This window comes from Pseudorasbora parva, chromosome 1 (assembly GCF_024679245.1).
Source record: "Pseudorasbora parva isolate DD20220531a chromosome 1, ASM2467924v1, whole genome shotgun sequence".
NCBI classification, from domain to species: Eukaryota; Metazoa; Chordata; class Actinopteri; order Cypriniformes; family Gobionidae; genus Pseudorasbora; species Pseudorasbora parva.
Window position 1 is genome coordinate 41,942,438 of NC_090172.1, and position 27,936 is coordinate 41,970,373.

Genomic DNA, 27,936 nt, shown 5'->3' on the forward strand with positions numbered 1-27,936 from the left:
TAATGGCAACTTCAACACAAATATATTATACAGCTGATCAACACAAAATGCTACTGTATGGATGTAAAGTGTATAGGAAAAAAAGGGTTTTCATAAGGACAGGTTTGAAATATTAAAGACATTGGTACAAAGCATGTAACATCAGCTTTTGTGTAGGGATGCACTGTATTCAAAATCAAGATATTTTGATTTATAAGATTTTTGATTTATAAGATATTTGATTTATTTATTGGGAAACTTAATTATTTAATTTCACATGCTTACTTTTTTTTTTTTACACAAATAATGATTATATTTTACACATTATCATTGTTTAAAGTCATCTTATTCTCAAAAGTCTTTAAAAATCGAATAATTTAATAGCACTGTTAAATTGAATCTTAAGAAAATCTCAAACTTTTTCCATGTTATTATCATGTTGTGATGCTTAAATTCAGTTGCATAATGTAAAACAAAACAAAAAAGATTTTCACTTGTATTTTACATTTATTTAGATGTAATAGTTTTATATATATTTAAAAATGTATATATATATATATATATATATATATATATATATATATATATATATATATATATATATATATATATATATATATATATATATATTTGGTTTATCAACCACCACATAACATGGTTCTAACATGAAACCCATTTTTTTCACTACCAGTGTACAAAATACATATAGAAATGATCTACTGTAGTGACTTGATAGCCGAATAAAAAAGAAAGGTGTAGTTTGCCATTCATTCATCAAAGCATTTTCCATGTCTTAAAATAAATTATTAGAAAATTGCTAGTGATTAAGGAAGCACTCTGGTCAAGACATCCAAATGTCATTGTATAACATAAATTAAAGATGATTTCTTTTCATGAACAGTTAATAGAGTACTGGCATGACTGGATCACTCTGTTAGCTGAAGGAGAGGACTTTGATTTTAGGATCACTTTCAAGAAGAAAAAAAACATGCAAGGAATGAATGCTTTTCAACATCACGGCCAACATGACCTTACTCAGAGAACTGAGAGGGAATACAAGACAGCATGAACATTACATTCTCATCGGCACACTGGAACTCCAGTATAAGGAGGAACTTTGCTACATAGAACGGGATTCCCCCGCCACAGTCAGGCTTTATGATGACGACAAGGAAAAAGAAAAAAAAGACAATCAACAATGGCACATATATCCCTGCTTTAAATCAAAAGGACAAACGTTTGAAAGAATAAAGGGGAAAATATATTTTTCTTTTCTAAAAATGCCCCAAGAAAATAATCAAATAAGTTCTACTCTCTTGCAAACTGAAAGGCAGACACTGGAAGATAAGATCACTGTGTCCATCCAACTGTCAATCAGCCCTGGGTGCCAATGAAATCGAATTTGGCTGAGGGGGACAGGAAACAGAAAACAAGACATGTTGTTTGCTGACAACATTTGGCTCAGAGAGTCTTTCGGTATTGTCAGATTCCCTTTTCATAGATTTGGTCTATATTCACTAGAACACACACACATACACGCACACACACGCGCGCGCGCACACACACACACAAGTGTGAAAAGAGAGAAAAGTGCTTCCGGTCTTTTTGTGTCTCCATAGCTCTGCAGCCACGTGTCCAGCCCCTCCCTGTTCTCTGTCCTTGTGGAGCAGGGACACTCCACACCCTGGAGGACTTTGTGAGGAAGTGAGTGTGTGAGTGCTCGGGGCTGTGAGCTCAGTCTGTCATGCGGGGGATGTTATAAGAGTAGTGTACTAAAGGGAGGCCGCGGCTCTGACAGAAACAAGCTCGGCCGCAAGCCTGCACCTGCTCAGAACTGTCCGACACAAACGAATCTCCCTCGTCTCCGTATTCCGACTGGGCGGAAAGCGTCCCGGTGTCGGGCCAGTACCCCTCTGAGTTTAGGCACTGGGGTGCGTTCGCCATCAGGGCAGGACAGCTGTGGGACTTCACTAAATGTCTGCAGGCTGAGGAAGAGGATGACGCGGACGAGGACGATGTCCTGATGTGGAGGGCGGCGTCACAGTGTTCGCAAATTCCCCGAGTGTCGCCGTGCAGCTTTGTGTACATTCCGCAATCGCTAGACAAGCCTTCGCCGTCGTCGGATAGCGCCGAGCCTCCTGCCGCCGTCCCTTTAGTAACCGCTTTACCAACCAGCCCGCCGCAACCTCCAGCCCTCCCCCGTCCTCTAAGCCGAAGCCAGTCATATCTGAAGGAGGGACTAAAGCAGACGTACAGCACAGGGTTCAAGCAGGCAGAGAGGGGAAAGAATATGAGCGTCACGGATTTGGCCATCTCCGGTCCGCCCACTGCATTACTGGTCCCGGCCAGCAAGGGAGCGAAAGAGAAAGCCGCCACGGGGCAGAAGAAGATGCAGTTGGTGAAGATGAGCCAGGCGACGTGCCTCACAGACCCGGCCTGCTCTGGATCAGCCAACTGGGCACGCCCCAGTCTGCAGTACAACCGCGTGTAGACAACCGCGCTCAGCAGGTACGCTAGTGTGTTCAATAGCACCAGGGCCACTGTGAACCCCAGACCTGGTCCAGGACCTCCAGAGAAGGGCAGGCAGAGAGGAGAACCCATGGCTGATTCGTGATACAGACTGAGGCAGGCAGCTGCGACAGATACCAATCCCAGCAGGAGTGCGGCGATACCAAACCTTCTTCGTCTTTCCCTCCTTTCACTGCTAGACCTCAGCGCTCCGGCCTTTCCCATCAGGGCCCTCACAGCAAAGCAACGCTCCACCGCAGCTAACGCCAGCAGAAGGACAGCCCACTCAGAGGAAAACACAGCGAGAAAGCCCACCACCTGACATCCGGCACCTGTTTCCCACCACACGCCGTAATCGGCAAACGAGCCCCAGGTGACAGAGTCCAGGAGTGTCAGTGCTGCCACGTAGACCCCTGTCAGCAGGTTAGCGGAGGCCAGGAGAGCCACCAGGAGTCGGGCCGGGGAGAGAGGAGAGGTGCGTGGGGAGAAGGTGGCTGCAAGGACCAGGCAATTGAAGAGGAGCGCCACCAGGCAGATGAACCACACAGTCAATCGTATCATCCAGCTTCCCAACAAGTGTTCACAAGGTTTAAATGCCCCTGAAAGATGGAAACCACAGTCACATCAATCCAAAGTATTAGTGCATAAGAGGCTAACTCAATATTTAATGTTAAAAATAGATTAACTGAGGAGAAAAATGTTTGTAGAAAAAACAAAACAACTTATGTTCAACAACAATCTACAATCTTGTTATATATATTTTTTCATTTTAATTTGATGTCAAAGCTGAATTTTCAGCATCATTACTCCAGTCTTCAACTTCCAGGGTTCCCACTCTTTTTCAGCAATCATTTTACAGGACTTTTTCAATTTTACTATGCCGGACAAGGAATAAAAGACATGGATCATGACAAATAATGCTCTTTAAAAAGCGTACAAGTTTATTGCCATGACTTAACTATAAAAACTGTTTTTAATATGAACTCTTAACCATGGAAAAGCTAGCTTGTAAGAGCTAGGAAAGCTTGTTTTCGCCACAGAACAAAAAAAAAAGGTAATTGCGACTTTTTATCTCACAATTCTGAGAAAATCTCAAAATTCACAATTTTGACTTTATAACACAATTGCGAGTTTATATTAAAATGTTCTGACTTTATAACAAGCCATAGCAAGTTTATATGCAAATCTGACTTCATAAGAAAATTGTGAGTTTATATCACGCAATTTCGGAGTTTAACTACGAGTTTCTATAACGCAATTCTGATTTAAAGTCAGAATTGCATGATATAAACTCGCAGTTGTGTTGTTGAATTAAAATATCACAATTGTTAATGCGTGATATAAACTTTTATATCACACAATTCTGACTTTAAAACACATGCGAGTTTCTATCTTGCAATTTGCTGCATACATTTGAGCAGTTAATAGCAACACAATACTACTAGCATTCCTGAACACCACACTTTCTGCAAACAACAGTAACTGTTTTGGGCCAGTGATACACTCTTTGTTTTCAGCTTAAGAATTTTTTTTTTGTGAAAATTAAGAAAATTAAATACATTTCTGTCAGGTCTATTAAGTCAAGAACAAATAAAAATGATTTAGGAATTTTTGAATAAATTGCAATTCAAGTTGATAATTCTGAATGAATGTTTTGGCGGTATGACTGTTCAGGGAGTCCTCTGACCTTTCATGAGCACCATGAAATAGCAGCGAGTCAGAGGAAAGCAGCAGCATTAGGGAACGCTCGCACAGTTTAGGGCTATGAGAGCTGAACTATTCCCCCTATGAACAGAGCAGCAACGATGACAAAGTAAAATGCCACGTTATACACGACATGGAGGAGCTGGGTTGGTGGTGGGCAGCAAAGAGCTAGCAACCGCAGTTTAGGAGCGAACTGAATCTGTTTGAAGATGCGAGCTGTTTATATCATAGCCATTAGCAGCGAGGGGAGTGTGAAAAGCTGATACAAATCAGATGATGCCATCTCATCAGAACCAGCTGATGAGAACAAATAGCGTTAGCAGCGTCTTGACTACCTAGCCTGCCAGAACTGACGCTTACGCTCAATGTTTTAAAATAAAATCCAGGACAAGAAATTGTTTTTCCAGGACATTTGACATTTTCTGTAATTTTACAGGCTAGAAAATTTGCCATAAATTTTCATCCGGATGAGTGGGAACCCATTCCATAATACGTTGCATGGCACTAATTCTGTGAGCATCTTGTAACATTACATTACCAAGAGTTTTCTGGCTTAAACAAAAGGAGAGAAAAAGAGACTTCTTTGTATTTACCCGGTGAGGGTGAGCAGTGCATGACTAGAGGAATCCTTTCCATCTCCTCCTCACCACCTAACAAATATATAGAAGCATGTCAACTATGAGAAACATAATACCACACATAAACACAGCTAGACCACCTCATTCAATCACATGTGGCCACATACACCAGAAGCAACAAGCTGCTGAGCTTAAAGGGTTACTTCAGCGATTAGCATATGGCTTTGTATCAGTAGAAACCCTGGAGTATATTCAAATGATCGTGCAGCGATATATCATCATTCGTAGGGCAGCGAAGCATTCTGGGAATTGTTGTCTTTCATCTCCATGAGACAAAAATACATCTCAGTCTAGAAAGCACCAAATTTAAAAATAATGTACATATTAATACAGATTCTGTTTTTTACTGTATACCAAAAGTCATACCAAATGCATTTCTTTGCTCATCATCCTCAGCTGGGTTAACTGCACTGTCGCAAGCCACAAAAGCACAACATTGGTAGGCATAGGGAACTGTAATGGACCTGTGGGGACAAAAACAGACACGGTGTGTGAGTGTGAGTGTGAGTGTGAGTGTGAGTGTGAGTGTGAGTGAGAGAGAGAGAGAGAGAGAGAGAGAGAGAGAGAGAGAGAGAGAGAGAGAGAGAGAGAGAGAGAGAGAGAGAGAGAGAGAGAGAGAGACTGTTTAGGGAGACCTGAATAGTTACTTAATTATCTGGGTTTTGATCAAAGAAAGGCTCAAGGTCTCTGATTTCTTGAGTACACTCTGAGTATGATTACAGAGTACATGTGAAGGTAAGGACGTCACATCATTATTCATCCAAACTGAATTGGGACACAGGAGCAACCTTAATGACCTGTAATCAGTCATAGCTTATGAGTAAGGATGTGAAGAGCTCTACCTGAGTTTAGGCAGACTTTTAGACATTAGGCCGTTCCTCAGTTCCACGTTTCCAGTCAGTTTAAGCTGGTTCAGTGCACTCAGTCCTGCGGTAGGAACACTGGCTAGGGAGTTCAGACTGAGATCCCTAATGGCATGATGGAAAAACGGCAATTATATTCATGTACACACACACACACACGCCCCCGTAAGGCTTTGTTGTTTAATCAGAGGCAGTCTGGTAGAGAAACTGCATCAAAGTACTTTTAATATCTTAAAGTAATTAAAGAGCAATGTATGATGCATTAAATCATGACAATTATATTTTCAATTCCCCAGCAGTTTTTCCACTGAAATGCAATGAATGTGAATAACTATGAGAGCAGCCTCTTTGGATAAACACTCACAGGTTGGTGAGAGCACTGAGAGAAAGAAAAGCATCTCTGTGGATGAACTTGATCCGGTTTCTGCTCAGGTCTCTGTAGGGCAGTGAGAAAACAAACAGATAAACAGACTAAACATATACAGATGGCTCTGGGTAAAGATTCAGATTTCAGGAAGAGCCTTATGAGAGTTCATTGTGAGGAGATGTGCTGCTTATTTATTTCACACTCATGTTTGACCATGGTTGAGGGGTCATGATTTGGGCTATTTTCCCCCATTGAAAATAATAATACAAAATGTTTATATTTATTTATTTATTTTATTTTTTTCAATTAAGACAATATTCTATGTTAAAATAGAGACGAGGCATTCAAAATCCACTTTTTTTTTAAAGTAGATTAGTTCCATCTGGTGGGAGTAAAAAAAGAAAAACTGATGTAATGCCCTGTTGTGACCACTAGATTCCTATATACCTCTATATAAAGTGGCTTATAAATTCTCTAGTGTTTTTAGACATAAATACTTATTTTTATTAAGTTGTGAATTTTGGATTTATACTTAGATATTCTCAAAGACTACTTTTTGTCAAAGTTTAGATTTTTTTTATTTTATTATGTTGATTTGAAGTGTCAGTTTTTGCATGAATGTTACTACATTCAAATCTGAGCAGAGAGGAATAAACACATCAAAATTCAATAAAAATGTAACAAAAACTAACAGTTATATTTCACCACAGCATAATAGATCTGATTTTAACCTCTTATTTGAGACTTTTGGCTAACTTTGGCTAAAAGGGTCTATTTTTAACTCTTGATATTTTAGAGGGTCACCCCTAAATTGCTGTGCACTTTTTTCTGGATCAGGCTAATTTGTCTTTAATTATCACCAAAATATTCCCTGAGGTTTTGTATTTTTGCTTATTTCTCATTCATTTTCTATGTCTGTCATTTTTGACCGCAAAGTAGGCAATTGTGACAATTTTTTTCCCTGACCCTTTAACATAACTTAAACATCTCCATGATTTTTGTGTGGTCACATAGCTAATGCAACAAAAGTCACCAAGTGTCATCCCATTCCAATGAAGCAAAAAAAAAAAAATCAAAATGGTTTTGGTCATTTTTGTCCGAAGAGGACCAGAGGGTTAACCAAGGTAAAAAATACTGGAATGTATATCCTCTCGTAACTTATTGCTTTTGTAAAACAGCTATAAAAGCAATATACACAACAGTTCAAAAGTTTGGGGTCTAAGATTTTTTCTAAATGAAAAATGAATACTTTTCTAGAGCAAGGATGCATGAAATGTTTAAAATGTGACAGTAAATACATATACAATGTTTTTTTGATTTTCAAAATAAAAATCCTAAAATCAAGGAATCCTGAAAAAAATAATAATTATGGTTTCCACAAAATATTAAACATATCAACATATTAGAATAATTGCTGAACAATCATCTGAGACTGAAGACTGAAGTAATGATGCAGAAAATTCAGCTTTACCATCACATGAATAAATGTGAATTATTCGATCAATGATTGTCAAACTGCCAAGCTGCTGAAATCATGTGACATTGGCGATCCGAATCATTGATCGATTCACTGATTCATGACCATTTGACTCTTTATTTGAGGAACACGGAAGAGAAGACAATGCTGAATAAAGTAGTTCGTTTATTCGTATATTTTGATATTCGTAGTTTTTGATATTTTTGGACCAAAATGTATTTTCAATGCTTCAAGAGATTCTAATCAACCAACTGATGTCACATATGGACTACTTTGATTATGTTTTTATTCCCTTTCTGGACATGGACAGTATAGTGTGCATAGACAGCATATGCTCTGGGACTAAAATATAAAATATCTTAAACTGTGTTCCGAAGATATACGGAGGTCTTACGGGTGTGGAACAACATTAGGGTCATTAATGACATAAATTTCATTTTTGGGTGAACTAACCCTTTAAGTAAATACGCAAATACAATATGCAATTAAATACATTAATGATCTGATTATTAGTATTTTGTTATTCATATTAATGCTACTACTACTACTACTAATATTACTACTACTACTACTACTACTACTACTACTAATAATAATAATAACAATATTATTAATAATAATACCAGTATCGGTCCCCATACTGCGCTTGTGTACTCATTAAAATGTTCCGATATTAACAACTGATACCACACAGTGTGTACAGTACAGTGCTTTTACCAAAGAAACAGACAACTGAGCAAACAGAGAGCAAAATGGATATATTAGAGAAGAATGTCTATGAAGTGAATGTACTGAATTAATAAAATGGATAAAACAGATAAATGTCTGTGTAGCAGTATATTGGATCCTATACAGCATAATAGTCTAAGATGGTCTAAAAAAGGACAACAGCTTAATAAATCTGCTGCTGTGTTTTTAATGTTAATTAAACAAAAATGGACAAAGGACAAAAAAAAATCACTTACTGCTCGATTGAATTACTTTTGTAACTTTAAAAGATGAATCTATATTTAATTTGCTGTACAGTGGATTATTCCAATTCTGTAGCTGCAAACTACTGAAAACCTGAAAAGCATTGTTTATTTCATTTTTATCTTTGTTATACTGAAATGATTTGTGCTATTTGTAATTTTATTATTTGCTATCATTCCTACTGACTGTTTACTTACCTTTAATAAGGTTTTCAATTTACATTAATTAGGCTAGTAGTTTTTGCTGTACTGTGTCAAAATTGTAATGGAGAATTGTGATATTTCACTGAGACATTTGAGCCACTAACACACATAGAAAAAAAATCTTTAGCATTGAGCCCTGCTGAAGCCGCTCTAAATACAGTGCATGCCCTGTGCTATTAAATGGCATATAAAATATGATAAAGCAATATAATGAACAGCGAAACTAACAGAAGCCCGGACAGTACTTTTTAACAGGGTGTTAAAAAACAAATACAATGAAAATACAGGTATTGGTGTCGGCAAATTCTAAAAATGAAAGTATTGGTATTGACCCAGTTCTGGAAAAACTGGTATCGGTACATTCCTAATGATAATAATAATTATCATCATCACAATAAACAATTCTTCAAATAATATAGTTTAACAGACCATTTACAGTTATTCACTTCACAGAATATCATTAATAAAACTCTATTGAATGCTTTATTCTGACTGGGTAATTTCAGTATTATGTGGCCAAATTTTGTTTTTTAATAACGAGTGCTTTAATTACATAATTGACAAAGTGCAACTATATAGCTGTGTTAGTTTCAGGCCTTTCTATTGTATCACTCCACAGCCTCTTTCTTTTCACATAATGAAATCTTCCAATGAATTCAAATCAATATTTCATGCCCATTTATTTATTTATGTGGCAAGTAGCCGTGCAAAACGTGGAATAATAATGTAGGATCCACTAATACAAGACTGATCTCCCTCTCTGGGAATATTTTGTGAGAATGACCTGCTGATTATATATTATCACTTGCATATACAAACATTTTATGGCACATTGATTGTTATTACTTACAGCACTCTAAGGCTAGTCATGCCCTGGAAAGTTCCTCTGTCTATCTGCTGGATCTGGTTATGCTGTAGACTTCTGCAGAACACATAAAAGAAAAAGAAAAAAAAGTGTCAATGCCTATACACAACTCAAACGTCAGTGCTGAAAAATTGAACACTATCACGAAACTTACATGTCCTGCAGTCTAACACATCCCTGAAAGGACGGCAGGTCTTCAATGTCATTATAGGAAAGATCTCTGTCAGAACACACACACAAATGTTGAGACACTGAGCTTGTGGGGAATAGCAGTGTTTTGATGAAGTTTAGACAGGAACTAAAGGATGTGTGATGTGTTACAGCAGTCAGTCTGGGAGCAGGCCTGCCTCTGGCTCGCCGTCCTCCGGGAGGTCATTAGACATCACTTTAAAACGTCCCCCCGCAGCTGTGCCTCTGACAGGCCACTGCGCACGGGCCTGTGAGGTGGATAACGTTTGACTGACGCACACTGTGCTTGTGCGTGATGGAGTGTGTCTGTGTATATTTGAAGCTGATGCGGAAAGGGGAGTGTACGGTTATGACTGACATGCCGAGCATATGTTAGAATCTTGAATGACAGCACCGGCTTGAAGGCTTTTCCATGACCGTGTGAGTGTTTTGAGTGACGGCTAACCTTTGTGTGTTAAGGGGCGTTTGACTGATGATTAATTACTGAGCGCTTAAGGCTGTAACTGGCACATCACAGGGTGCTCATAGACATCTGACTGACATATGTTACGAACTGTTATGAGTGGTATGTCACTGCTTAAAAACATGCTTGTGTGTGCGGTGGCATATTCGTTTATGGTTACAAAATGGCATTTAGTGCTAATATCCTTGTGTGTGTGTGTGTCTCAGATGTGTTATGCTGTTGTGTCAGCAGTATGAATGGAACCGTATGACTTACAGTGTTCGGAGCACAGTGAGATCCTCACACAGGTCTGCTGGGATGCCTTTGATTTTAGTTCCTGTTAAAGTCCTGGACAACACAAGAGATTTTAGATTAATACTTTAGTTTAAACGTATTACATTACTAGCCTTTCATTTTTGTAATTTATTGTCATTTAAGGCTGTGCTGTGTGACATTTCCATATTAGGAAACCTTACATAAATGGTTTGCTGTTGATTTTATTATAACTGACACTGTTCTTTGTGTATGTTTATGCTGTGTAAAATAAACTTACAGGCTTTCTAGAGTTATTGTTCCAGTCAGGCTGGGGAAATCCTGCATCATACTGGCACCACGCAGCATTCTGAAATGCATAACAGATTCAAGAAATTAAAACTATGTGATCATCAGTTAGTTAGAAAAGCTCTGTTCTATTGAAGCAATACAAATAATAATGAATAACTCCTATAAAGTTGAATAAACAAAAATGAACAAGTAAAATCAAGTAAACACTGTAGTATGCAGGTCAGTCACTCAAACAGACACCTGCCGGTTACATGCTCATTCATTTTGAGTGTCATCAATTCAGTTCCAGAACAATGATTGAATAATGTTTCTGCTTACAAAGAGTGCAGGTCTGACAGGTTCTGGAAAGCAGTGTTTCCCACGAAGGAGAGGGGGTTGTCAAAAAGATGGCTGAAGACATAATGGATGTTTATAGCCAGAGAAAATAAATTCGTAACAATATTTCATTTAGACTGTGTGTGTGTGCTTCATGACAGTGGGGTAAGCATTTGCTTACATTGTGCGTAGCAGGGGATTCCTACGGAAGGCACCCTCAGGGATGGAAGCGATGCTGTTGCTATGAAATCCACTGGCAAACGGGGAGAAATTAAAATCATTATGAAATGATTAAGCTAAAAATCTTTAAGAAGCTCTGTGAGATGAGCACTCAGAGACATTTTCCCTCAGGATTCATAACTGCTACATCACTGATCAGTTCAATATTGTGTTCTTCTAATTCTCAACACTAGATGGCAGCTTGACACAAGTAACTATTCTCTGAATTTCAAAACACAACGGTGACAAGGTGAAATCTGTTTGGGACACTTCATTTTGAGTGCATTATTCAACTATTCTAATATTTCTTGATTTTAAAGAAATTACTTTCAAGGCTTTTCTTTTTATGACCATTTTAAAATGCTAAAAGAAGCACCTGACACTTCAAAACAATTAGATTTTTTTCCTCTCTGAAAAAGACCCCATTTTCTAACAACAATCTAATAACAACAACCAGTCTAAAACTAACTCCTAAACAAGTGGCTGAGAGGATCAGAATGTCTGTAAATGAGTGTCTGAATGTGTGTGTGTTTGGAGATACGCACAGTTCTTTCAGCTTGGGCAGTGCCTGAATGGCCTCTGGAAGGTCTTCAGATTGTTGAAGTTTAGATCCCTAAAAGGAGAAAGGGCAGATGTTTCTTGTGTGAACAAAACACTTGCGCAAAGCCAGTACCTTTACTATTATAGAAAACTCTTTTTGCTCTTCATCCTGTACATTTAATAAAGCAGAATCATACGGCCATCTATGTTTCAGCTAAAATGTTTAAGGACAGCTATAACTGAAGATAATTTTTGGCTAAGCAATCTGAAAAAAGGAGAAAATAAAACAAAAACAAAAAAAAATCTGTTGAGAGAAATCAACTCTGCAGTTTACAGAGGCCAGTCAGGAGAGTCGGTCTGCTGATTTCTTCAGTGTGTTATTGTTTATCTCAGCTGCCACACGATACAACCTGGCATGATACTTCCTCTCTACCCCCTAATGCCCCTGTCCGGTGTCCCACTCTCCTCCCCAGGGGCACAGGACGTTGGCGTGTCCTCATCCTGTCCTAATTATGGCCAGAATAAGTAAATAAAGCAGAGTCAGCGATGGCTATCTGCCTTCCCCTTCCCCTCGCCTCTTCCTCCCTGACGCAGTGGATGCTTGCTAAACGAACTGTGGTAAGTGGAGAGAGAGTACAGAGGCAATAAGGTAAAGCCGAAGGTCCTAAAAGACTCCTTTGTCCTTTATCAGTATACTGTAAATCCTGATGAACTCAATTCAAGCGAAGAAGACAGCACACTTACTGCATCTGCAGCTTTTTAAAAAGAGCTATTGGATTTGACACGCTTTTAGAATAACAACTGGCACATTTTGAGTGCCAAAAAGGGACTGTGCTCTTCTAATGTCATAAACCTCTGCAAATCCAAATGTTATTTTGACACTTGTCATATATTACATGTTTTTTTTTTTTATTCAATGAAAAGCATTACGTAACATTTCGGGAGTAAGTGTAGGGATCTCGGTTCAATGGATCACTCCACCTTTGTCTCTGCTCAAATATCAGTGATGTACTTCATGTCTAGTGTTTTCTCTACTTATACTGCGTACTGGTATTCGAATAAATGTCATCCTTACAGAGATCTCCCAATGTTCCCAACAATCCTGAGCCTTGCAGAAGAGGGCGCTAGAGCAGCAGATAAATATCATACTGAACGCCACAGAGTAACTGTACTTGTACCCACATACAATGTCTAGTAAAAATATGTAGTTTGATGCTATTGATGACAGACCCTCTTCAGCAGATTACAATCACTTTAATGACAGGAAGTGTGATTACATGTGTAAGTGAAGGGGAACTCACAATGTCTCCAGGTTGTCCAGCCCATTAAAGCAGTTTTTTCCAATCTCCTGAATCCGATTATTGTGGAGATGCCTGAAAGACACGGACAAAGATTTTAAATGCAATACTTTAGAGATTATATTAATTTACACAATCGCCTTAAATTGGGATTATAGCTGATACCAATTATAGGCTGATGATTATGTTGATGTTATGGTTATATACTTTTTTCTAAATAAATTGAAAATAAAATACTCGAAAATAAAATAAAATTTTAAATGCTAAAAGTGAATTTAGGCAAAACAACGATGTAGAATATGAAAAATGGATATTTACTTGGAATGTTCCTAATTATTACATTTAACAGTGTTAATGTTTTTTAAAGATTAACTTTGAGCAATATATGATGGCAGAGGTGACCTAAATATAAAAAGAAGCGAAATGAGCATGTACAATTAAATACCCAATATCAACCAATATAGTACATACAAAACTATAATATCATTGATAATTAAGGTACCCAATATAATACGCATCCCTCATTTTAAGATTTTTTTGGATCCTCCATTAAAAAAATGAAAACCATACATTTATAGTTATATAGTGAGTTGTGTGTGATAAAATGACTATATGCACTTAAAAGAGGGCCAGATATACAATAATAGATTATAGTAAATATAACCAGAGAGGTAAAAGAATACATTTCATATAATTAAGTGGAATTAATGCATCTATTTATAACCATTCAGATGACATGGGATGACTAAGGGATGTCTATTTTGCTCGAATTTTCCAGTCATTAAAAAGATGCACTTCTCAGCAGAACATTAACACAAACATTTTCTCTGAACGGATAACTCCTCAGTCGTTCTGCTGAGCACTTCACCACACAGGTCTGTGTGTTTGTTCAGTCTACTTAACGGATTAATTGGCCTCCACTCCTAAGACAAATATTTTCCAGCAGCTGGAATGTAATTGGAAAATCAGACCCACAGAGAAGCTTCCAGAAGTGAGGCACAGAGAGAGAGAGAGAGGGTCTATAGCCTCTGTTTGACTTTGCAAGACACAAGGGTCCATTTTGCTTTCCCGTTTTCGCTCTCTAAATTCGCCCATCCACGCTGCTGTTTACCTGCGTGTGTACTTAACCATGTGCAAGAGTATTTGTACGAGCGTTTTACGAGCCACCTAGGACTACAGTTAGTGTAGCGCATTGATGGATTTAACTGACGTGTGGTAAAAGGCAACAGGGGAAGGTGAATTTATCAGTGTTAAAAGCAGGAACAATTCCTCTAGTGTGTGTGTGGCCGAAATTGCACAGTACTCACAATACAACCAGGCTGGAGAGGTTGGCGAAGGCGTTGTCTGGGATGTGTGTGATCCGGTTGAGGGCCAACGTCAGGGCCTGCAGGTTACTCTGGTGCTGTAGGGGGCCAATGGGAACCTCAATCAGGCTGTTGTCATCCAACCAGAGGTGCCTGAGCTGCTGCAGACCCTCAAAACTGTCCTCAGGCACTGAAGTGATGTGGTTAGCGTCCAACCGTCTGCACAGAAATAGGATGACAATTCAAAAACCCTGATGTGGATAGAGCATAAATGAGCTGAAAACGCTTTTACTTAATATTGAAACAGCCGCTTCTACCAATACACCACCACGAGGGTGCGCATATTGGGAATAACAGTGTGCTGTCACATAGGTGCTAAAACATCAGTTAGCACCCAGTCTCTGCACACTGTGCTGTTAAAGAAACACAAGACGTTTCCATGATCTCACTATACTGGCCTCCCATTTCACACAGCCCAGGTGGGAGCCCCAGCCCCAGTCGGGGGCCCCTTCAATGGCTTTATGAGAAAAAGGAACCACACCTTTCAGGCCTTAGGGCTTGTGACTGAAAATAAACAGTGCTGTGTCAAATACTGTAGATGCTTAAAAGATCTGACTCAGTATGTATATACTTATCAACAAGTGTGTGTGTGTTGCATATGACTTCAGAAGACTATGAATATAGCCCACAAGTCATGTGGAGAATTTTCTATTTCTATTTTCTAAGTTAGGACACTGAGAATTGTAATGGGAGCCAATCACTAGGAGGAAGGGGTTGATGGGTAATAACAGTGGGGTGGTGACTTCCTGTTTATAAATGGCTGACACTGACTAAGCTATATTCTCCCTGCCCTGTGATTATACAATTAAAACACAAAAGACTAGGGTATGCGTAGGTGGAGATCTTAGTTAGAACAAGAAAAAAGCTTTATAACCTTGCCACTGAAACAGGACGAAGCACAAAAACTAAGTGAAATCACAGTCTTTTGCAAATGCTCTGTTACCAGACCTTGCTGAACTACCTAGATTAATACACCACGGCAGTGCTCTAGACTGCAACTTTTTTTCCTGCCTGTGTGGCTTAATTTTGTTAGAGGTCGCACTTGTGCCATCACCACATTGCCCAAATGGTAAGAGGTGCCATTTCTGTTGCATAAGAAACATCAAGCGGCAAACAAAAGAAAGTGGAACGAAATTGCTCTATGCGGACCGTTTATCAGCTCTGAGCACTGATAGACAGCGCATTTACAGAAAGTAGTCTAATGTTTTTAACATTATTCATCTCAGGGTGTGTACAGCCTTTTAATGAGTTTCAAGGGCTTTCAAGTTCTTCACACTTTTTCCAGCACTTCAAAGCTCAAACTATTATCCAATTTTAATGTTACTTCTAATGTGATGATTTGTAAAAATACAAGTTTTTACAAGTAAAAAATTGCAAACCGAACACTTTGTAGTAGGGATGTCAGGGTATCAAAAATTTGACGGTACTCTGTACCAATTTCGGTACAACAGCAAAATGTTTTTATTTTATTTAACTATTTTTCGAAAGTTTTATAAAATAAAGTTTATTATTTATGATGACAATCATTATAAGTAATTAATACATAAACTTTTGAGGGCTGTCGTATAAAATTAAACATTGTTTAAAGATCAAGTGAAAGATAAGCAACAATCTAGGCATTATTATTAGTAGTAGAGGCATATTATTATTACATAGACATAGCTAAATCTACTGTACAACATTAGCCTAATACATTCTATCAATTTCTTCATGTTACACCAAACTTTTATTTTGATGGGTTGCCGTTAAGACCTTTGAGTATCTGTGTTCATGATATGACCGTTTTCTCAAATGAAATGATGGTTCATGCATTCGTATAGTGACACACGGCAGTTGACAGAGACTTTAAAGACAGTGAGCGAGTGTCACGCACGCCGTGCATGGGGGCGTGTATGCACACATGCTCGCTCATCGGCACCCGTCATTCACCCAGAACAGCAGAACATGCTGGAGTGGTATTTTAATAGTATTTTGCAGTTTAATATTCACATACAGTAGTATATAATTGGCTACAGTCTGGTGCCCTGCGCTTAGATTAACACGGAAGCGACTGAACGCAGCTGCGGGTACCAGATACACTCAGGAGTCGGTACTACAGAAATGCTGCTATTGTAACATTTTTTCATTTCAGTACCGACTTGGTACCGAAGTGCTGGTACTTGTGACATCCCTACTCTGTAGCAAACAAACCCTCAATAAAAAAAAGACATGAAATTACCACTATAACCGTTAGATGGCAGCAGAGGGGCACTTGAATTATTAGCCATTTCCACTCTCCAATATATGGAAAAAAGTAGGAAGTCACAAAGTCTGATGAAAACCTAAATATTTTTTTCATTGTGAATAAATTGCACAGAATGCAAGTAAATAGTGTTCTTTTTATAATCATTGAAGCTGTCGGTTAGTATGGTACTATAAAATAACAACGGTACATATTTACATGTTCCTTATAAAAATGAGGTTTTTGCACGTTAGGCCTACTATTGTTAATAAAAGTTAATTTTATCTGCATCTCAAAGCACAGTGATTGGTTGCTGATGTGCCTCGTGATTTTGGAATAAATTACTTCAAATGTATTATCATCCAAAACACAAAGCACATACATTTCTATCCGGCTGTTAAAATGAATAACTAAATATAACCACAGAAGATGAGAAAATAATTAAATTACAAGGGGAAATTACCCAAGTGTCAAAAGGCACACTTTCTGCAGATAAATGTTTTTTTGTGTGTGTGTGTGTGTGTGTGTGTTTTTCTTAAAAAAATATTGACTTAGCCCATATGTATCTATTACTTTTTTGGATCTTCTAGGTTTTGGTTTCCTGAACTTTCAATGGACCGAAACCCTTTCATGGAAATATCTTGATTTGTGTTTCAAAGATGAACCAAAGTCTTATGAGTTTAAAATGACATGACGATGAGTAAATGATTTTCATTTTTCGGTAATCTTCCCCTTTGAACATTATAAAGCCCAGAACAGCGAAATATTGAGCAAAAAAAAGTATTAGACAGCTATTTTTTATTGGCTATTTATTTCAGTATTAAATCATTATTGCATTTATAGTGCTGTGTCCGCCATCTTGGATTGATTTGCATTCTGTGCAAAAATAATCAGGTCATATCAGGAACATGCATATGATGCCTTAAAATTCTCGATAGTCAGTTGATTATTTGGGAACAGAATCACACAGACAAATTAGACATTTAGACAAATGTGGAGCTTATTAATGCCTTTGTGTAATGGAAATACATCACATCTTGTGGATCTACCAAATGAAAATATAAACACAGCAGCTCATAATTTTTCACAAAATTTCTTCCTGGAATAATGTGTACAGTGTAGTTTAAGCTTCGTCTCGCTTGCTAAATAAACATTTTTTGTGTTCTCTCAGGCCATTCTGAGAAAGGAGGAATAAAGATTCCACATGTTCTACTAATGAACCAATAGCAAGTTTTCAAGCATGTATACTTTTCCCCTTTTTATCTGAGTGCAATGCTTTAGGAAAACTTTTCAACACTGCGAGGCATTTGTGAACTACAGTGAGAGATCATCTAAACTGACGTGTGCTTTGAATATGAACTCTGGCTCACTTTTGGCTTTGGCACGTTTAAGAATGTTTAATTCTCATCTGTACACAGACATGAAGCTCGCACAATAGGCATAATGTGGGGCCGATGAGTGATAAGCAAACTGAAATCAGTTCATGAATGACACAATTTGGCATTATACAGTCATTTATGGATTCACTCTAAAACGGATGGTTAATTTGTGAATTGAAACATATCAATATTTAGGAGTTGAGAGGAGGCTCTTATCTATGGAGATACGGATCTGTCAGCTGCAGCTGAAGTCTGTGCATGCTTCTTATTTTGAACTTGCAGATCTGGGCATGTCCACATCAGCCACTGCCAAACTTGAGCGTGCACACACAGAAAAAAAAACACATATAGTACGAGATTCGCAGAAAGTCAAAAGGGTTGGGTGGCATAGATGATAGAGAGACAGAGAAGATATTAATTTAAGTTGTATATCTAACGAGGAAACATTTGGCCACAAAAGCTGTCGTAATGTAACACATTAGCAGCTCGGCGTTTGTTAAGATTTATAAGCTCTTTCTTAAACACACCAGATCATAGCTTTGACGCTCAAGGAGACTGAAGGATAATTGTTTGTGATAATGAATTGCTCTCTGGTCTGTTAACTGGCAAACCACAGAATTGACTTTTGAGGTTAGAAGGCAGCGATCTTTACCGGATCACTGAAAACTGTGGCACAGACGGCCACTTGAAATTATAGATGGACGTAAGATTATAATTGTGGTTTTGGAAACTGTTTGAGTGAGGAGAGGCAGTCGTATTTCTAAAGTATATCCATAGCATCAACTGCTCTAGTGATGAAAAGAAATTTTAGCCACCTGAAAAGTTTTAAACTTCCATTTTAGAGAAAGAAGGAAACTTTAACATTAGCATTACTTTAACATTCAATAGCAGAATCATTGGCATGGAGGAAAAAAACTGTGTAGACTTGAAATGATCCAGATTTAATGAGATTTAAATGTAAACACTAGCTGTTAATAGGTTATATATTGAGAGAAAATAGGTTGCGTTTTATAGCGGAGACATGTAGCCGAGTTAAAAAAAAACAACAACCTTTCTTTAGCAAGGATGCATTAAATTGGTCAAAAGTGACAGCAAAGGCAGTCATGTAACAAAAAAATTAATTCAGGCTATCAGGCTTTAATTAATAATGATCTATTTTGATCAATGAAAATGCGCTGCTCACACTCCACTGACGCTAGTGACATGAACCGGGCTTTAAAACTAAGACTTTAGGGACTTTAGTTACCCTTTTAAAATGCGATCATCGCTCTGCAACATTCAAATCTGCGTTCATGCTGCCGCTGATCCAGAGAGAGCAGCTGCCATCAAAATGCACAGATAAGCAGCTTCACATTCTTCTCAACCAAACATTTCATCATTTATGCGTTTCAAACATTTAAATAGCAGGGGACAAATGTGTACTGGCATACAATTTATAGTTTGGGTATGAACTCTGATATCTAATGACAAGAGAATGTTTAAAAGGTGTTTGTCATTGAATCATTCATTCAAGAGATTCATTCACAAATGCTCATTCAACGAAACAAGTCTTTATGAATGAGTTAATTAATGTATTTTTTAAATAGCCAAAAGGCCCCATGAACGTTTTGTCAGAACCTCTAGTAAATTGTTATTTTTGTTTATTTGTCTAATGTTTCTTTCTTTAGAATCATTGGAGAGTTCACAATTTGATTAGATTTTGATTAACAAGCTTGCAATTTGATTTGGATTCTGATACAATTATATAATCTTTTTTTTTTTTAAATATAAACATTTAAATGATCATAAAACATGCCAGATTTATTCATACATGCATTAAATACTGAAAAACATTAAACAAATGTTTAATGAATATATAATATGATGCATATATTTGTCAAGACACTCCTGTATAGAGTACATTTTTCTAGCTGACTAACGGGTTTATAGACACTAGACAGGGCCAATGTTTTTTTTTTTTTAGGTAAATGTGACGATACATGACATCTGTTTACAAGCTGTATTACTGACGTCTTTCCATGGATAAAACACTGATTGAGCGATTCCATGAGACATGATATGGAATTCATTAAGTTGTACTCGATCTTTTAACACACTTTCAGATGCTCATTCATGTTTATTTCTCGCTATAACTGGTATTAATGCGGAAGAGAAGATCAGTTCATGCACTTCCAATTCTCTTGAGCTGAGCTGCGCCAGAACGATCTCACACCACAACGTCAAAACGGTATTTATGTTTGAGAATTTCGTAAAAAATCAATTGAAATATGAGACTTTATATCTTATATCAATAGTAACAAAGTACAAATATTATTGCAATTTATTGAATGGGAGGAACACGCTACATTGACTAATCAATTTAAGAATCGTTATCGATTTGTTAAAATGAGAATCTAATAAAATCGAGAATTTTTGTAACCAGCCCTCTTGTGTATATTATATTAATTTTGTGTATAATAGGAACATTTGTACACAATTAAGAAATCTCACAGATATTTCAAACATAGGCCATTTTAAAATTAGGATTTGCAAATTTTGGTATCACCTTTCAGCCAGAATATTCAGATTGGGCCAAGAATTTTAATTTCACTGTGTGTGTTTCAAGTGTGTTTTTTTTTTGGTGGCCTGATTAGCGCAGCTGAAGAACCTGCAGGGTGAACACATTCCAAAAGGACTGCCCCTTTCCCTCTCTCTCATGTGTCTCAGTTTTGGCCTCTGCTCTGACTATATCCCACTCTCCCTCATCAAACATGCTGAGGGCCAGAAGGCACATTGATTGACAGGTCATTCTCTGAGGCTTTATCCAAAGGTAGGCCGACTATGCCAAAACACATTACTTCAGCACCACAGGGAAAAAGAGAGGAAAAACACACAACAGGAGGGGATGAGATGGAGGGAGACTGAGAGATCTGGAGAGGTGATAATAGTTGAAAAATCTGATTTTTTAAACATACATTGTCCCACAGCAGAAACAGCAGCTGGACTATGTCTCAATGAGACAACGTTTGAGGACAGACACAAACAAACACACACACAACCACGCATAGTTACAGGAACTCTAATACATCTGAGACATTGCCATGAGGCATTTCCTTCAAAGTTGGTTAATTGTTAGTGTTTTAAAACAAAGAATCAGAAGAAACAAAAACACCAAAGCATCTGTATTGATAGACAACATCAAGATTTTAGGGAAACTATACATTTCTGGGAACTGGTCAAGATAAAAATGTTCACCTTTGTAATCATTCTTTTGCCATCACAAGTAAGCTACCGTTCAAAAGTTTAGGGTTGTTGGGATTATTTAATGTTTTTGAAAAGAAGTCTCTTATGCTCACCAAGGCTGCCTTTAGTGTATATTTAAATATATTTGTTCTAGATCAAGATAGAGAGAGAGAGAAAGAAGAGGGAGATGCTTACAAAGACTGCAGGGCATGGAGATTCTTGAGAGCTGCACTGGGGACAGTCTTCAACTGATTGTTCTGAAGCATCCTGAAAAATAGGTTTAAAACACCATCAATATTTACTGTTCACCTCTGTGGCACATCTGTCTGGTATCATAGCACAAAACAATACATATACACTTATCTACAACATTTCTTCACAAATCATGAGCACAGATAACCACAATATCAGCTCTAGTGATAATGTAGTATGTACAGTGGGTATGGAAAGTATTCAGACCCCCTTAAATTTTACACTCTTTGTTATATTGCAGCCATTTTGTAAAATCATTTAAGTTTATTTTTTTCTCATTAATGTATAGTGCAAGTGCAAGTGCAAGACATTTGTTTGCTAAAGTTTGCTAAAAAAAACCTGGAAGGACTCCAAGATGGTGAGAAATAAGATTCTCTGAAATGATGAGGTCAAGATTTAACTTTTTGGCCTTTATTCTAAGCTGTATGTGTGAAGAAAAATAGCACCTCTCCAATACAGTCCCAACAGTGGAGCATGGTAGTGGCAGCATCATGCTGGGGGGGTGACGACTGGTTGCTATCGAGGGAAAGATGAATGCAGCCAAGTACAGGGATATCCTGGACGAAAATCTTCTCCAGAGTGCCCAGAAAAATGTCAAAAATGTGTTTTTCTGTCAATATAGGGTACTGTGTGTACATTAATGAGAAAAATGTACTTAAATTATTTTAGCAAATGGCTGCAATATAGAAAAGAGTGAAAAATTTAAGAGGGTCTCAATACTTTCCGTACCCACTGTATTTGTGTGTGTGTGTGTGTGTGTGTGTGTGTGTGTGTGTGTGTGTGTGTGTGTGTGTATCTTGTTCTGAACTAATCACAGTGCATATCTTGCTTCCTCTACACTATCAGCTCTCTGGCGTCACTCAAATGGCATAGGCCGTGAGGACAGCTTTTCCCATTTAGTGCCAGGCCACAGCACACACAACTACACACTAACGCACATATATATTCACATACACGTAGCCCAGCCAAGAGGCATTCGAAACGCATGACCACAGTAAATAAAAAACGGTCCCGAATCATCTCTAACATCTATCGTTCCAAAGTCCTTGGCACTTTGTCCACAATCAGTTTCCCTAACTCATTCCCAATTTCCTACAACAGTGTCTAGATGAGCCTGTGCAGCACTGTGGGGCTTTGAAACAGCCCTGGACGAGGACAGGAAGAGGAAAAATGAGCTTTATGTAAAGCATGGCTGAGGGGACCAGGCAGCTGATAAGCTGCATTTGAATTGGCTCACAAACACCTGAAGGACAAAATATGAGTTAAAGCAAAGAGAGAGAGAGCGCGAGAGAGAGAGACAGAATGCCACACAATGAAGGATACTCTATCAGACACTGACAGACTTGCTGATCCAGTAGCAGTAAAATTCCTGTTAGTTACACAACACCACTTAACAACTCAACAAAACACACAGCAGGATCTACTGCTCTCTCGCTGCGCTATACAAGATCGTCTCTCTGGGTGAATGAGTAAGCCTGTATCAAATAGAGGTGTGTGTGTGTGTGAGAGAGAGAGAGAGAGAGAGAGAGAGAGTGTGAGAGAGAGTGTGAGAGAGAGTGTGAGAGAGAGAGAGAGAGAGAGAGAGAGAGAGAGAGAGAGAGAGAGAGAGAGAGAGAGAGAGAGAGAGAGAGAGAGAGAGAGAGAGAGAGAGAGAGAGAGAGAGAGAGAGAGAGAGAGAGAGAGAGAGAGAGAATACTTACAGGACTTTAAGCTGATGAAGGCCAGATAGAGCCTCTGGGTGGATGAAAGCAAGGTCATTACCAGCCAAACGTCTATGGAGAGAGAAAGATATATAATTTCAGATAGACTGAAAAAAAAATGTAATTCTGATGGAAAGCTGGAGAAAGGGTGTCAAAGGGAGTAAATGTGGGAACACAGAAACAGCGATTAAAAAAGGAATAGCTACAACTCTAAACTAGGCAGGATGAGTTATTGTAAAATGCTGATAAAGTCACACATGGTACTATGTTATTTTGCACTCATTTTTATAACTGGACCATCCCTAAGCCCCGCCTTGAAACAGACCAATCATTTAGCTTTTGTGTTAGTAATGTGAGCCAGTGGAGTAAGTTTAATTGCTAATAATTTTAATAAAATCAAACAATTTTAAGAAAACATTCCCACAGCTCAGAACGTCGTCATTGCTTTGTCACTTATAATTAGTAACTTGCATCTCAAGTTCTTGAGCACAAAATCACCATATTGATTACAAAGATCAAGTGACACTGAAAACTTAGTTTAGTGTAGAAGACAATGTATGAAACATCAGCTTTGCCATCGCAGAACTAAATAAAAATGTATAAATATATTCAAATAGAAAACATTTTTAATTGTAATGATATTGAAAATTATTACTGTTTTATTGCATTCAAAATCATGCAACATATAGGAGACTTCACACACATACATAAGTATCATCACATTATTGCATAATTTAAATTTGATTAATATTTTCCCATATTTAATTAATATTTCCCACCTTCTGAGCACATTTTACTAAATTCGTGTGGTTTACAGAAAGCTCCAATTTTTGCCTATGGAATATTCTGTAAAGTTTGTCTAGATTAGCAACAGTAACTAAGCGGGGTGTTCTTAGCAAATGGTCAACTACTATGTCACTTGACAACCATAAACAGGCTACAAGCTTAGTGCGGGTGTACAATATATACAGCAGCCGATATCTGCGGTGCTGAAAGTAGTGTGTGTGATAAGCCTTGCTCTCTCCTGAAGTGCTAACTTGTTCTCTGTTGGCAAAAGCCTCTACAGACTTTCTGTCTGATTGGACAGCACAAATACCTAAGACGTGTCAGAATGTGATGGCTGGAATGAATGGGATGTGAAATTCTGATTGTACAGTTATGTTTTGGGCTGGACTACACACACTCAGACACATTCTATTTAGAGATAATCAAGTGGACATCTTGAGTCTGAATTTCACATGGTGTGTGGCGGTGAAACACAGGTTAAACTGTACAACACACAGTATATATGGCTTTGTCAATGCTGCATGTGCCGTTACTGGTGTGTGAGTGTGCTTGTGTGTGGTAGAGAGTGGGCAGAGGGTACACATAACTTCACCAAATCAGGCCTGAGAGATTAACACCAGATTTATCACCCACTGAAACTGGAGTCAGACAACTCTCTCACACTCATCTAACTCTCTTATCATCTCTCTCTCTCTCTATCCGTCAGGAGCAGAAATAGGCCACGGTATTTCAGAAAGAACAGAAAGCCTTCCATTTGCCCCTCATTACGGGAAGTGCTGGACTACACACATTTATCTAGATGTTTACAGCATCAGGATGTGTTAACTGCCCCTTGGTGGCCCTTAGATGCATGTCTGAAATAAATCACATAGGGCTGCACAATATTGGCAGTGCGATATTTCGTTTTTCTGCTATATATTGAGATATAACAACAATTTCACCACATGACTTGACTAGCTCTGTTTTTTGAATACTTGAATAGAATGAATCATTCTAGACTGATTGGGGTGATTTTGTAGGGGAGTACATCTGCATAGAAAACTATAAACAAATTACAAGCATTGATAAATACAATAGATCAAAGATACAAATGAAATAAACAGTGCTTATGCTTTTCAGGCAGTTCTAACAGAAATTGAATAATCAAGTGAAAAACAACACTGCATAGTCTTCACTGTATAATGTAAATATAATGAATCTTTGTTAAAGATATAAAGGATATAAAGATTTTGTTGTTGCCTTTTATTGTTTGATTAACATAAATGATGAAGACGGCAGGATCATTCACCTTAAAACCAAATGCATGGATGATACGCATCAGTTTTCTTTCTCAATTGCTTATGTTTACTTAAAGGATTAGTTCACTTCAAAATGAAAATGTCCTGATATTTTACACCCCCATCTCATCCAAGATGTTCATGTCTTTCTTTTTGTCTGAAGAAAGAAAAAAAAGACATGAACATCTTGGATTAGATGGGGGTGAGTAAAATATCAGGAAATTTTCATCTTGAAGTGAACTAATCCTTTAAGACATAAGCGACTGTGTTTACAATACTTGCCAACAGGGGCGTTTCTAGGATTTTTATTTTTTGGGGGCTTAGCCCCCAGTGAGTGCCTATGGAAAAAGTGGTAAAACTTTAGTTTAGGGTCCAAATTGCGCTATTAAGTAGTAGCTTACAAACATGCATACCCCATAGGATAGGCCTATTGTCTGAAGCTACCCTAAGATGGGCCTAGCGACACCCATGCTTGCTTTAGCTTAAGAGTTTTTTTTATAATTAAACGTAGATTAATTACCATTAAAATTCTTACAAATATTTGCTAACTCAGTGTATTTTTGTGGTATATGGTACACACAGCACAAGAAGTTTGATTTCAAATGGTAAATTGAATTTAAAAAGAATTTATTACAAGTAAACAGTAATAAAATAAGAACAAATACACAAATGACTAACAATAGCACAAATAAATACAATAGAATAAAGATACAAATTAAATAGACTAGTTTATTTTTTCAGGTAGGTCTAAAAGTAGCACGACTAAAAGTCATGTCAGAAACTGAATTTAAATAAAATACATGTCCTTTTAAGACCTGACGCATGAATTGATCCAAAATACTTTTCCTGTTATGACTGCGTTTACATTAATACTCTCCAAGATTGCATTGTGACATTATTTTTTAATGTATTTGACCATTAATAAGCTGGGAAAAGGAGCACATTTTTGCACATGTATGTGAGAGGCAGCTTTATTACTTTATCTGTGTGTGCTTTGAAATATGTGGAAATGAGTAGAATTATGAGCAATCCCGCAAAAAATAATTTAACTCTATTTTAAACAGAGTGAATGACAGGAGGCGCGTGCGTGAGAGTCTGCATATTGAATGCTTTAAACTCGCTTGAATAGGACTTAAAACACGTGCAAATGAAAAACTTTCACTCTATAATGGTTAACCTTCAAAATTAAAGGTCCTGTTCTTCACGATTCCATCTTTCAAACTTTAGTTAGTGTGTAATGTTGCTGTTAGAGCATAAATAATACCTGTAAAATACCTGCGAGATATTTTATTTAACAGAAGTTCCCTTTCAAAGCCTACAGCGAACCGCCGGTTTGGACTACAGCAGGAAGTGCAGGGATGTAATGACGTCACTAGAACCGTTTGTTGACTAACCCTCCGCCCACAAGAACACGCAAAAAAGGGGGCGTGGTCTTGATGCTCTCCCACGTGGAGAAGAGCGCACATTCAGCTCTTGCATCTGCCCGTTATGATAAGAGGCGGGACCTTTCTGTGCAATGTGCGCAAAGCTGCTGTCCAATCATAACACGGGAAGCGCTGGCCCAATCAGAACTCGTTACGTTTCTGAAGGAGGGACTTCATAGAACAAGAAAAACATCAAGGCCTTTTTCAGGACAGAGGAAACAGCGCTGTACAGATAAGTAAATTGTGTGAAAAATACTGTTTTTTACACGCGAAACATGAACTCATGTTATATTGCACACTGTAAACATAATCAAAGCTTTGAAAACATGCGAAGAATGGGACCTTTAATCTACGAATCACATGCATTCTGAACCGTGGGGCCTGGTCAGATCACGGATCAACTATGATCCCTATTGTTATCGCACTTTCTATATCATGGTATCTTCTTTTCTGTTCAGCAGAAGAAAGAAATTCTTACAGGTTTGGAACAAATTGAGGGTGGGTAAGTAAATGATGACAATTTTCATTTTTTGGGGAATCTACTCCTGTAAAGGTGTAGTAAGTTTTTTGCTTATAATTGAATGTTGTCTGGTTAGCTCCTGGTGGCAGAAGCTGTGACTACTTCCTCTACATTAGAAGTGGGAAAATCTGGTCCTCAAGATCCATTTTCCTGCAAAGCAGAGCTCCAACCCTAACACACTCGAACCAGCTAATTAAGGTCTTCAGAATTACTAGAAAGCTACAAGAAGGCGAGTTTTATTAGGATTGAAGCTAAACTGGATCTTAAAGGCCAGAGCTACCCAGCACTGATCTAGACCACAAAAGCCTCTTTCTCCATTGATGGATTTAAAAGCTACAACATTTTACAAGCAAAACATACAGTGAATTGGAAATATATTATTATATTAAAGTAGATGCTTTGCCAGTGAACATTTTTGGAGGACTATAGCATCCAAGGTTATTTTCTTTCTGAAACAAAACAAAAAAACCTGTATGTGAAACTAGAATGTCATGGGCATTATCACATTTTTAAATCATGTAATTCTATGAGGTCATTCGCCAGATGAGCAACTGCCGATGAGATGAATGAAGGTCTTTGTGGGAAAAAACTGATGATGCACCATTTAAGGTACACATCTCCCTCTTTTTACTTTCATCCTTTTCTCTA

At 37.8% G+C, this 27,936-nt stretch overlaps 1 protein-coding gene across 1 annotated transcript in view; it reads right to left on the reverse strand.

Annotated features, from left to right (window-relative positions):
- Positions 1–615: 615 nt before the first annotated feature.
- The window catches only part of lgr4 (leucine-rich repeat containing G protein-coupled receptor 4), an 80,247-nt gene continuing 52,926 nt past the window's right edge, over positions 616–27,936 (reverse strand). Inside the window, 17 exon segments of the mRNA XM_067441185.1 lie at positions 616–3,086; positions 4,785–4,841; positions 5,196–5,293; positions 5,672–5,797; positions 6,057–6,128; positions 9,562–9,633; positions 9,731–9,796; positions 10,484–10,555; positions 10,761–10,829; positions 11,090–11,161; positions 11,268–11,339; positions 11,851–11,893; positions 11,896–11,918; positions 13,147–13,218; positions 14,451–14,666; positions 21,525–21,596; positions 23,282–23,353. Of these exon segments, the coding sequence (XP_067297286.1) occupies positions 1,714–3,086; positions 4,785–4,841; positions 5,196–5,293; positions 5,672–5,797; positions 6,057–6,128; positions 9,562–9,633; positions 9,731–9,796; positions 10,484–10,555; positions 10,761–10,829; positions 11,090–11,161; positions 11,268–11,339; positions 11,851–11,893; positions 11,896–11,918; positions 13,147–13,218; positions 14,451–14,666; positions 21,525–21,596; positions 23,282–23,353 (2,647 nt within the window). The 3' untranslated portion in view covers positions 616–1,713.